Source organism: Sorghum bicolor, chromosome 7 (genome assembly GCF_000003195.3).
Source record: "Sorghum bicolor cultivar BTx623 chromosome 7, Sorghum_bicolor_NCBIv3, whole genome shotgun sequence".
Classification (NCBI taxonomy): Eukaryota; Viridiplantae; Streptophyta; class Magnoliopsida; order Poales; family Poaceae; genus Sorghum; species Sorghum bicolor.
The window spans coordinates 58,604,482-58,617,954 of NC_012876.2; the positions used below are offsets into that span (position 1 = coordinate 58,604,482).

Sequence of the window (13,473 nt, forward strand, 5' to 3'; positions counted from 1 at the left end):
GAACGAAGCCACACACATCGATCACATCCAGAAGGCCCAGAAGAACTTGCAACCAGCTGTAGTTTTGTGGCTTCCAGATCCAAAAGAAAAATTAACCCCAGGAACCCAATAAAAACACCAACCAACTCATCTCCTTCCTGGAGCTCCCCCCTCACAGGCTCACACAGCCTCCCTGCATGATGCAATCCTAAAGAAAGCTGCTGAAACCTAAAGCTGGTAGAAAGCTGCCTCCCCTCCCCCCCCCCCCCCCCCCTCCTCCCTTTGGTGTTGTCTGTGTAGCAGCAAAGCCAAAAAAACAACACTGCTCCTCCAAAGACCTTTTCCATCCTCACTCTCTCTCTCCTTTCTCAAATTCATTCCAAGCTGTACCCACATCTCTCTCCCCGGCCCTTTTGTTTTGTTTATTCACAATTCTCCTCCGTCCTCTCTCTCATCTGGTCCGGTCTCCGGAGGAGCTCATATCCCAGTGATCCACCTTGCTCCCTCCGGCGTCCACAAGCTTATATAGAGATGCCACACAATTCCATTGGCCCATTCCCATCGCCGCCCGGCCTCCAGCTCCTCCAGGCTTTTGAATTGTGATCGTGATCTAGCAAGAAGAACACGGCCGGAGAGATTTGTTTGGAGGAGAGGGACAGACAGAGAGAGGGCCGGGAGTCGATTCTTTGGTTTACTGATTTGCTCAGGGTGGCATTTTGTTACCCAACAAAAAGATTGATCTAGCCTAGCAAGAAGAGGACAGGTACAAAGTGACGGCCGGCAGCTAGCGTAGTGCGGCGGCGCCACCCCCACCAGCATGTTGAGTTCTTGCGCGCCGACGACGGCCTTCCCGCCTCCGGAGACCGGGGCCGCGCCACCGGAGCCGCCATTCCGGTCTCTGCAGATCGCCACGACGAGCGCCGCCGCCGGCGCCAAGAAGAAGCGGCGTCCCGCCGGCACTCCTGGTAAGCGCCTGCCCGCCTGTCTCACATGCATCCAATTACGACGCACGACGTATAATATATAAAGAAAGAAAGAAACTAGTCTAATCTTGGGTGCCTCAACAATGGCGTTCTTCGCGACGTCGCCGTGGACGTACGATGGACATGGATGGAGCTGCAGACCCGGACGCGGAGGTGGTGTCGCTGTCGCCGCGGACGCTGCTGGAGTCGGACCGGTACGTGTGCGAGATCTGCGGGCAGGGGTTCCAGCGCGACCAGAACCTGCAGATGCACCGGCGGCGGCACAAGGTGCCGTGGAAGCTGCTGAAGCGGGAGGCCGGCGAGGCGGCGCGGAAGCGCGTGTTCGTGTGCCCGGAGCCGAGCTGCCTCCACCACGACCCGTCCCACGCGCTGGGCGACCTCGTCGGCATCAAGAAGCACTTCCGGCGGAAGCACAGCGGCCACCGGCAGTGGGCCTGCGCCCGCTGCTCCAAGGCCTACGCCGTCCACTCCGACTACAAGGCCCACCTCAAGACCTGCGGCACCCGCGGCCATACCTGCGACTGCGGCCGCGTCTTCTCCCGGTATGATCCATCCGATCCGTCGAGCTACTATACTAGCTGCTGATCGATTTTACTACAACTTCTAGGCTCTTCTACGCCTCCACTTAATTAATTTTGTTTATTAGTCTAACCTTGTACTGCCACTAATCAGCCTACGCCAGATAAGATAATCCAGCGATTAGTCAGTCCCATATATACATATATATATCTTTTCCATTGCAAAGATTTGGCAGAAGAAGAAGAATGAGGGCCGGCCGGGCTCCAGAAAGGCGTGATGATTTTTGGGAGAAATTTTGCGGGGTCACACACACACTCTTTCCAGGCACTTTTATCGCTCGTCTCCTTGCTGTTGCTGCTGCAGCTGCAGCTGCTCCTCCGTCTCTCTCCTTTTGGCGTCAAGAGGAGGGGAGGGAGAGGACGGAGAGGGAGGAGAGAGAGAGAGAGCGACTACGGTAGGGAAGGGACAGGCACAATTCCCGAGGGCAGCAGGTGCCAGCGCTGGCTGCCTGTATCAGTGTACGTACGTGTAGTCGCGTGTACACGTACAACGCCTGTTGCTTTTCGCATTTGCTGCTGCTGCCATGCCATGCCGTGCCATTGCCATCGGCCACGGCCACGGCCATGGCCATGGGGGGGTCTAGCTAGGCTAGCTAGCTACCCCGCTTGGCTCTTGCAGGGGCTCCATTGAATGCCTGCCCATCCATGAACCAACCAAACGGCCCCAAAGCTCGCGCCTGACAGAGCTAGAGATCGCACGGGCATGCACACAGCCCCTGATCGCCCCCTTGGCTTCTCTCGGCTCGGTCACGCACCCTTGTCCTTGGCGCCCAGCCCTGCCCTGCCCTTGCAAGTCGGATCTCATCAAACCCTTGCTTGGCCTTGGCTGGAACTGGAACCCCCCACCCCACTCTCCCCAGCAGCTCTAGCAGATGCACATTGCTTGCACAGAGCTGAGATGAGGGCATCACCGTAACCCTCGTCCGCTCACCACCTCCGATCCCACATACAATACAGCCGTTGCTTATCCTTTCAAGATCCTGTGTAACCTGTATGTGTTGTGAGCACTAAGCAGCAGCAACGTGGTGTCATATGATGCGTCGTTTTTACAGGGTGGAGAGCTTTATCGAGCACCAGGACACGTGCAACGCCGGCCGGCCGCGGGCCGAGACGTCGTCGTCGCCGGCTAGTGGCGGCGGCGGTGGCGGTGGCGGTGCCGGGTTCGGCATGGCGGCAGCAGGCGGTGCCTCCACGTCCCAGCAGCAGCGTCAGCTGCACGCCGCCGCCGCCGCGGCAGCGTTGTCACGGACGGCGTCCAGCGCGAGCCCATCAAGCGGTGGCGAGTTCGGGGTGAGCCAGCAGCAGGTCGCCTGCTGGCCAGCTGGACCGGCAATTGCGAGCCCCACGGCCGCCGCGACGTTCCACAGGTTCGACCCGGCGCTGTCGTCGCCTCCGACGCCGCAGTACGAGCGCCCTGGTGGTGGTGGTGGTGGCGTCCACCACAACCTGGAGCTGCAGCTCATGCCGCCGCGCGGCAGCGGCAGCTACTACGACGCCGGAGGCACGACTCCGGCAGCAGCCGTCGCCACCAGGTGCTACGCCTTCTCGCCGCATTCGCCTGCGGTGGGCCTGGGCGCCGACCCGATGCGGCTGCAGCTGTCGATGGGGTTCGGCGGTGGCGACAACGACGACGACAGCGAGACGTCGGCGCCGGCAGCGACGGCGGCGGCCAGGCTCAAGGAGGAGGCCCGGGAGCAGATGCGGCTGGCGATGGCGGAGAAGGCGGCGGCCGACGACGCCCGGGCGCAGGCGCGGCGGCAGGCGGAGCTGGCCGAGCAGGAGCTCGCGACCGCCCGCCGCATGCGGCAGCAGGCGCAGGCGGAGCTGGGCCGCGCGCACGCGCTCCGGGACCACGCCGTGCGCCAGGTGGACGCCACGCTGCTGCAGGTCACCTGCTACAGCTGCCGCTGCAAGTTCCGGGCGCGGGCGGCGACCGGGACCGGCGGCGCCATGAGCTCCGAGGTGGCCAGCTACGTCTCCTCCGTCGTCACCGAGGGCGGCGACGCCGAGGTGGACGACGACCCGTACCGCCACCACCACCACCACCGCCACCGGCAGCTCAACGCCGACGACGACGCGCCGAGCCACGCTAGGATGATGGACATCAACTAGCGGCCGGCGGCCATCTCGTACGTCATGCATGCAACATTCTTTCCCTCCTTCTAGCTTCTTCCCGAGCTCGCCCGCGCTCCTTCCTGGCGAGCTGCTGCCATGGACGAGCTCGCTAGGCCGTGATGGATGGATGCGCAATAGTGGTAGCAGCTGCTTGGTGTTGGTGGTGTGATTAGATGTGGTGATGGGATCAGTGCTAGTCTAGACTCTCACGGTTTTGGGAGTCATGCTGGGGCGCAAGTGAAGCTAATTACGACGTGCATGGAATCTTTCGCTTGTTTGCTTGCTGTTGGAGTTCCTTACAATAACATTTGTTCGATCGATCCGGATTCAGGAGCATTTCGGCAGCTGCTGCTGTCGGAACCGAGAAAAAAGGATGCATGGCATGGCAGCTCTTGTCACTTGTAATCGTTTCAGCTACGCTAACTAACATCTTGATAGATGCAGTTACGCTAGAACAGTTTTTGCTACTGTGGTTACCGGTTTTACAATCTGTTTCTGGTTACACTCTGGCAGCAGGGAAGAGGCAAAAGGGGGAAAAAGGGCATATAGTTTAGGCGTTAAGGACCATGTCCAGGGTATTCAGTGTTCACCATTGCATTTGTGAGTGTGTGTTTGGGGCTGGGGAGGGTTCTTTACCGTTCTAGAATATTGCATGAGAAGGTGATTTGTCACTGATTTGACAAAAAAAGTGTCAGCTGACCTCAACACAATGGTCTACCTCTTCCCTGACGTTTAAATCCACTTAGCGTTTATTTGAATGTGCTCATATTCATCTCAATTCATATATGTTGAAGTGAATTATAGAATGAAAAATAACTAATTTGCACAGTAATCCATTTTGGTAACGATGTGTTCAAATAAGGCTCTGTTAAGTTCCCAATAAAAAACTTTTCACTGCACCGCATCGAATATTTAGACACATGCATAGAGCATTAAATATAGATTAAAAAATAACTAATTGCACAGTTTGCATATATTTTACGAGATGAATCTTTTAAATCTAATAAGTCTATAATTAAATACTAATAGCTATAGTTACAAATGTGCTATAATACCTATTCTTTTTTTCCAAATTAATTAGTTCCTAAAAAATTTTGCAAAATTTTTTAGATTCCCCGTCACATCGAATCTTTAGACACATACATGAAGTACTAAATATAGACAAAAATAAAAACTAATTGCACAGTTTGGTCGGAATTGACGAGACAAATCTTTTGAGCCTAGTTAGTCTATGATTGAACAATATTTGTCAAATACAAACGAAATAGCTACAGTGTCCATTTTGCAAAAAATTTTGGAACTAAACAAGGCCTAAGCTTTTTTTTTTTGCAAGAAGACACCACTTAGTTTGAAAGCGTTTGCGGAGATTCTTTTAAAAGAAGGGAAAAATTTATTGGGGCTAAGAGAATGGGTGTATATAGCTGCCGCCTAGGTTGATGCTAGAGGACTGGGAGGTGCGGTGAGCACCAGTGGATATGTATAGGGATGAGTGCATATCATGATCTACACTCATCCGAATACACGACCAGGGGGTGTCTGAGATGAGAGCACATGATTTTAGGCCTTGTTTAGTTTATCTCAAAGTCTAAAAAATTTTCAAGATCCCTGTCACATTAAATCTTGCGGTACATGCATAGAGCATTAAATATTGATAAAAAAATAATTAATTACATAGTTTATTTGTAATTTGTGAGACAAATCTTTTAAGCCTAGTTAGTCCATGGTTGGACAATAATTGTCAAATACAAACGAAAGTGTTAGTGCTAAAATTTAAAAACTTTTTGGATCTATACTAGGCCTTAGAGGCAGATTTAACTTTTTCAGGAGTTACTGGAACTCCATTATTAAGAAGTAATAAAGGGAGCAAATCATATGAGAAAAGGAGTGAAACGATCATTGTTCGCTTGTCTGAAAAGCTATAGCTGAAAATATTGTTTGTTGATTTATTATAAAAGAAAATACTACTGGCTAACAGAAAATATATGATTTATAAGACAAACGAATGGATTATAGACGTCTGGGCTAGATTTGATATCCGGTAGAGAGCTTGCTTGGAAGGCCATGAACCAAACAAGCCCTATGCCCTATGTTCGCCACATGGCGAAGGGTACATAGCGCTAGACAGTAATAGAACATCATGAATTCATCAACTAAAAGCTGAGAACATAAATGGAGGTTTACAATGCTTGGAAGGAAGTTGTAACCTGGGAGGTTTGAGAGACCGGGGGTATATCATGTGATTGATTGTTTGCACTAGACCTTATACAATATAACTCGAACCAGTGTAAACCTACGCAATGCCTTAGCGCTTAGTTGTCTTGTTTGGTAAATTTGTGTTTCGGTGCTTTGCATTGTACGTGTTGCATGTACTCACCTCCAGTGTTGTCAATTTCGGTATTTGATTTTTTTTTTGCCACACCAAATTAGTGAAATTGACCAAATTTCACTGAAGTATTTTAGAGACTCCAACATGAAGTATGATTTTTTTTAAAAAAAAACTTTTAGATATAAACAAAAGGACAAGCAGCACTGTTAACAAGGCCTAACCGAAACAAATAACAAGCAGCACTGTTAACAGCCCAAGCGGATGAATGTGAGGGGGGACAGCGAGTGAAGTTGCCGGGCACTGAGGTGCGAAATGCTCACAACGATCGACGGAGCCCGATCGATGAGGTGAGGCTCTGCGATTCTGCGAGCACGAAGCAAGCTGTTGCCGCTCAGCATTCAGCGATAATGGGACGTGTAGTCCAAACAACACGCACACACGACCCTAGCTTGCGCGAGTTGCGATCGATGATGAAGCGTTGCTGCAGACGATGTAGTAATAAATGGGCAAGGAGAAGCAGAGATGTGGACGCATGGTTTTCAGTGCCCTGCCAAGCTCCCCACTCACACACACTTTTCTGGCCCACCCTCTCTCCCTCATCCACAGACGACACACACACACACCTGCGTTTGTCTGTCTCGCTCCGTACCATCTAATAGCACTGAAAGATAGGCAGAAAGTATTACTGCGCGCTTGTCTGTGCCTTCAGCGTGTGGGGGCGGCGGGTACTGGTAGCACTGTAGCGCCCACTGCTGCCACTACTCTACCTCTACCTCTACCGGCTCTACGAGACGACGGGCCGGCCGGCAGCGGCAGCCATTGACGACGACGAACGGCACGGCGGCCCTCCTCCTGACTCCTGAGATACTCCTACAGTATGTATCAGCAGCGGATCGCCCATGATTTGTGATGCATGCATGCGAAATGTTCTGCACAAAGGTAGCTAGCTAGCTGCTCTCTGCTCGCAAGCTAGTATAGCAGCAGCGACTAGCCCGGTTGAAACTTGGACTTGTATAAAATTTTTCGATTACTCGTCACATCAAATCTTACAGTATATGCATGCAGTATTAATTTACGAGACAACCCTTTTGAGTCTAGTTATTAGTCCATCATTGAACAATATTTGTCAAATACAAACGGATCGATGGATTGCTTCTCGGTACCCTTGTAGGTAATGTTTTTTTCTGCCCTCAATGGCACGTACTCTCACTCTCTCATCCATTAAATTCAAATTAAAAATTATGTAAACACATATATCAAATCAAAACTACATTGAGCCGTGTGTTTACAAATTTCTTAATATATTTCCAATAGATAAGATAGTGGGAGCATATACCTTAAGGACAGAAAAAACACGATCGTATGTTTGTCTTTAAATAAAGCGACTAGGCAAACTATTATTTGCTTGCACGTGATGGGCACTGAAGAGTGAAGAATATATGCGTTGTGCAGGTGACGTCCAGCGACTATGCATTACTATATTGGTGCTACGATGTAAAGGAAGATCGTTGTTCATCTCTTCCTGTCGATCGGATGCTCGCCACTTAGTAGGTTGTCTTTATATAATAATGATGATAAGGATCTGATCTACCAAACTAATTTCATTCTGGTGTTTAGCGCTTTGTCAGCCAAGCTAGCTTCCCCACTCGCTGACTTAAACCTGCCTATGGGCCTATGGCAGTAGTACTACGTGGGGTCGTGGGGAAGATCAGAGAGAAACCATAGCTTATTAATTGCTCTGCCATTTGTAGGCTCATAAGGACACTCCCAATACAAAACTCTATCATAAAAAATCCAAGACAATTAATTACATATTATTTATAGTATTTTACTGATGTGGCAGCATATTTATTGAAGAAAAAGGTAGAAAAAATAAGACTCCAAGTCTTATTTAGACTCCAAATCCACATTGTTCGAGGTAATAAATAACTTTAGACTCCATAATAGAGTCTGCATTGTGAGTGCTCTAATTAAGCTTAAACTCGGCAAAACGTATGTTTAGCTAGTTTATAATTTCGAGGTGTTAGATTTCGCCACATACTATGTAAGACAGATCAGATACACCACGAGTGATTTTGTAAGTTCAGTGGTCCTAGTTTAAGATCCTTATGATTTTGGTGATGTACATGCATGTGTCTACTTTATTTGTACACGGGAAAGAAGTAGTTCATGCTAGAGTGGCAATGTCCTACCATTAGTAAAGACAGTGGGGAGCAGGCTCATGAGGTGGATTCAGAGATCCAACATCATCTGTTGGGAGACCCTAGTAGTTACCTAATTGGATAATTCACCCTTGAGAGGGCTCTAACTAGAAAACTAAAAGGGATATTGACAACTCTCAACACCTTATATTACAAAAGTTTCAAACTAAGCTTGTATTCTTTTTTTGACACACACACACACACACACACACACACACACACACACACACACACACACACACATATATATATATATATATATATATATATATATATATATATATATATATATATATATATATATATATATATATATATATATATATATAGGACGCATTTATTTTACACGCGCGTGTAGTTACTCTCATCTATATATCTCTAGATTTAAGGTGTATATGACCGAACGAAATGTATATAGACAAAGTATATGATCATACTAGACCATCTAGAGTGATATGTATGTTAAGTATGCATGCATACATAGAGTATATAGTTATACTTATTATATATAATATATTAGTGGCATTTTAGTAATATATTTAAAATATAATTTTTTTTGAAAAATTTTCGTGTGGTAAGATCTATAGTATCTTAATATGAGTATATAAACATACTCAAACCGATAAACAAGTATATGGTGGTCGGTGGAAGAATAGTACTATTAAACCATATTACATTACGTGTAGTTTGTTTGATTAGGATAATCTACTCCTTTGTCTTGAAATACAAGGAATGATAAGAATTTTAGGACAAATCATGTTATAAAGCAATGGACGCGTGCGGCGTGCAACCCTCCTTTAATCATTGGAAGGTATTGTGATTATAATATTTGGATTGAAGATAGAACATTAATGTTAGATATGCATGTGAATGTTATCTTTTTCAATTAAGTTGGGATAGTTACTTCATCTAGAATTAATCTCTTATAATTTGAGACAGATTTTGAATGCTTGGATACCTTTTTAGAATGAAGGTATGGTTAAATTGTTTTGATTGAGATAAAACTATTGCCACCTCTAGAAATACATATGCTTAGTAGTTTTTTATACGTGCTTCACCCTCTAGTTTTTGAAAAGGCCTAATTCAGCCTCGAGTTTTATGCGTGCTTCACCCTCTAGATTTATGAGGTCTCATGAGGTCTTATGAGGTCTAATGACGTTAAGATGGGTTTTGTGCGTGTGTGTGTGCGCGCGCGCGTGTGCGTGAAAAACAATACAAACACAGATACACATAGCATATATATATACATCTATGAATATCTATGAGGAGACTGGTCTTGTTTAGTTTCAAAAGATTTTGCAAAATTTTTCAGGCGTCACATTGAATCTTACAACACATACATGGAGCATTAAATATAGATAAAAGAAATAACTTATTGCATAGTTTATCTATAATTTGCGAGACGAATCTTTTAAACCTAGTTAGTCCATGATTAAACAATATTTGTTAAATACAAACAAAAATGTTATATTACTTATTTTGCAAAAAAAATTGGAATTAAAGAAGGCCTATCGAAAACACACGAGCACTCACGTTTAAGTAAATTAATGCTGTGGACTATTTTACTGCACATCTAGGTCTTGTTTAGTTTGTAAAAAATTTTAAGATTCTTCATCACATCGATTTTTTGGACATATGCATAGAACATTAAATATAGATAAAAATAAAAACTAATTATATAATTTTTCTATAAATTATGAAACAAATCTTTTAAGTTTATTTAGTCTATGATTGAATAGTAATTATTAAATACAAACAAAAATTACTAAATTAGCCAAATACCAAAATTTTCTCCAACTAAAACGGGCCTTAAGCTTGGGCCTTGTTTAGTTCACCCTGAAAACCAAAAAGTTTTCAAGATTCTCCGTCACATCGAATCTTGTGGCACATGCATGAAACATTAAATATAAACGAAAACAAAAACTAATTACACAGTTTAGCTGTAAATTACGAGATGAATCTTTTGATTCTAGTTAGTCCATAATTGGATAATATTTGTCACAAACAAATGAAAGTGCTACACTACCGAAAAAAACTTTTCAGTTTTCGGAACTAAACAACGCCTTGCAGTACGAGTGCCGCGTCACCACTGCAACATCAGCTCCTTTTCATGCTGCAGACACGCATGGCCTAACTCGGCAGTGTTTTTCTCTCTCTTTTTTTTGAATCAGGATTAAACTCGATCGACAGTATACTGTTAACACGTATAACTGCAGGCGGCTTTGGATCCTTATTTTCAGTATGATTGCAGTTGGTCCAGCATGCATGTTTGCAGATGCTTAATTTACCTGTTGCAAGCAAAATGCTCCGGCAGGGCTGCAGACCCTGCCTGGCTTGCTCGTGTCAGGGCCGGGCATGTGTAGCTTTCACTCGATTTGGAAATTCTGATATCTCCTTGTAGTTTTGGGTACTGGCTTTTATTTTGCTTCAGCTTGTTCTTCCTTCAGTGGGAGAGGTTCTCATCTCCTAATTAAGCATGGGCTCTAGGTTTTGTTTCATGCGTTAGATTATTGGAGAAACCAATCATGCATTCTTTCTCTGATCAAAGTGCTCTCGCATCTTTAATTTTGTTTGAATTTGCACTGAATTGAAGGAGACCCAAGAACTAGCATAAAATGATTTCAAAACACAATGTCATGCGTGTACTTGCATTTTGATGACAGATTGTCAGTAGTAGTGTGAATGTGTGATGTACAGTACAGTACTGGAAGATGCGCGCAGTACTGGGTACGGCCCGGTAGTTGCCGAATGACAAGTTTGGGGTTAAGGGCTTGTTTAGTTCCCACTAAAAACTTTTCACACATCACATCAATTTTTTAAACACATGCATGAAACATTAAATATATACGAAAACAAAAAGTAATTATACAGTTTAGCTGTAAATCACAAGACGAATCTATTAAACCTAATTAGTCTATGATTGGTCATTAATTATCAAATAAAACAAAATACTATAGTAGCTAAATTCAAAAAGTTTTTGATCTAAACAACGCCTAAATGAACGACACAATAGTACTTCTAGACACCCACTGTGATGCGAGTAGTTTGCTGCTTCAGTAATGAAATGGAATTCAGCACGTCTAAAAAATGGAGAGAAAACAACCTTGCCATATGAAGTAGAAAAACTCTTATTTTTTTTCCAACTCACAGGTGTAGTGCAGCTACTCATTTACAAATAGGTGGTGCATATTCATTTACCGGTTTAATTAAGTATTCATTTATTTGTTTAAGTATGTTTATATACGCCTTTTAAGATACTACAGATCTTACAATGTGAAAAAAATCAAAAGAAGCTATACTTTTTTAAGTATACTATTTTAATATCATCACATTAGTATATGAAATAAGTATATCCACATACTCTATATATACTTACATACTTGACGAGTTGACGTACATATATACAATCCCAGATGATCTAGTATGATCATATATTCCGAGTACTACTCCTAGAACGACTCAAATAGGGGATAGAGGGAGTACACTCTAAATTTTGAGGTACACATGGGGAGTAGCTACACTATATCTCATTCACTATACTATGACGTTGTTTTCTCAAAAGGGAGGAAAAAAATCAACCTTAATGTGAAGTTGTTTCCTCAAAACTGGGAGGAAAAAATCTAGACTTTATTTTCTATACCTTATTGTGAAGTTGTTTCCTCATTTATATCCTGTTAAGTTTCCAATTTACTAAGGGCGAAAGTCCAAACCAAAAAATCGTGTGTGTGTTTTTGTAGATATTTTTCTTTCCCATGTAAATTTGATTACTTTTCTGAATTTAGCTATGTGTTACTTGACCTGAACTATTTATGCGCAAAAACTAAACAATGCGAGCACAACCATAAACAAAGGTGGGCTACTTTGTTTCAATTTGTGACTCGCCCCTCGACCTCGCGACTTGCCTAGTGCTGCCGCCACCGCTGCCGTCTCTCACATTCCACCACCTCTGGTCCCCCTCCCTTCTCATCCGACATCTCACCGGGGTGGCGATCCATCATTTTCAATAGGACAATGCTAAGGTACACTTTTTACCTAGAAGAAAGTAATATCTCAAATAGATCTGAGCCGTTGATTTTATGAATTAATTAAGAAATTTAAAATCTAGGAAAACAAATAAAACTCCTCTCACTTCCCATAATGACGTGAGTAAACATGGTAGGGAATCCTTCTTTCTCAAAAACAAGTGATTCTTCTCTAATACTGGCAGCAACACATGATTTCATAGGACCAGCCAGCTTGACAAGTTTTAAAATATGTTTCAAAATCTTTTACACTCATAGTTTAAATCTTACTTGCACAATTATAATTTGTTCTACTAAAATAATCAATAAAGCAAATAGATATTGCATTTGTTGTCTTCAAAATCAAAGTTGATATTAGGATGTAAGTATAAATTTGAACTATCCATATCGGTATTGAAATTTGAATTAAACTCCTACTTAATAAAAACATGCCAAAATACAACCTAAAAAAATTGAACTAAAATAGGGTAAATAGTTCTATCTGAATTCAATTTCACACGTATTTAATTTAAATATACTCACGGTCTTAGACATGCACATGCACATGCAAATCATTGAGGTTAGCACACATCAATCAAATCAAGAAAAAAGTTGTTTATATCTAAACTTCCCTTAATTGTCTTATTTTACAATATAAAAAATATGTATTCCACATATTACCTCCTATGAGGTAATAAATGATTGTAACCATCCGATCAAAAAAAATGAATGACTCACAGTTGTTTGTGAGTACTATAGTGTTGGGTACCATAAAAAGGGATACCCAGATCAGAGCGATAAAAAACGCAAAAGACAGAGCAAGTCATCCACAATCGACAGGGCATGGGCCCCAGATCATCTACTCCTCCAATCTCGAGCCCAAAACCCGGCACACCCGACCCCCCAGGGCTCGGACGCAAACACCGTCTCGCCCGACCCCCACGGGCCTCGGGCGTAAGTTCCGCCACGCCCGACCCCCCAGAGGCTCGGACGCAGACGCCGCCTCGCCCGATCCCCTCGGCCTCGGGCGTAAGTTCCGTCTCGCCCGACCCCTCCCAGGGCTCGGGCGCCAAACGACGCCCCACCAGATCGAGGCAAAGCTTCCGACGCACAACGCCCGTACCGTCGACATGACAGGCGCAGTGACCCCATATCACAGTAGGGTATGGTGGCGACTATTCCAACCACCCTGGCCACTGTGGCCTTATCTCTTTCACTATGCAACCTTACCTCTTTCACTGTGGTGTACTGCCTCACAGTAAAAGAGGAATGGGGAAGGTTAATCAGCGT

General features: G+C 44.6%; 1 protein-coding gene across 1 annotated transcript; it reads left to right on the forward strand.

Moving 5' to 3' along the window:
- LOC8080658 (protein indeterminate-domain 14) lies at positions 266-4,157 on the forward strand. The gene is made up of 3 exons (XM_002444442.2): positions 266-944; positions 1,102-1,504; positions 2,593-4,157. Exons 1-3 carry the CDS (start codon positions 797-799, stop codon positions 3,650-3,652), a joined length of 1,611 nt encoding a protein of 536 aa, XP_002444487.1. The 5' UTR covers positions 266-796; the 3' UTR covers positions 3,653-4,157.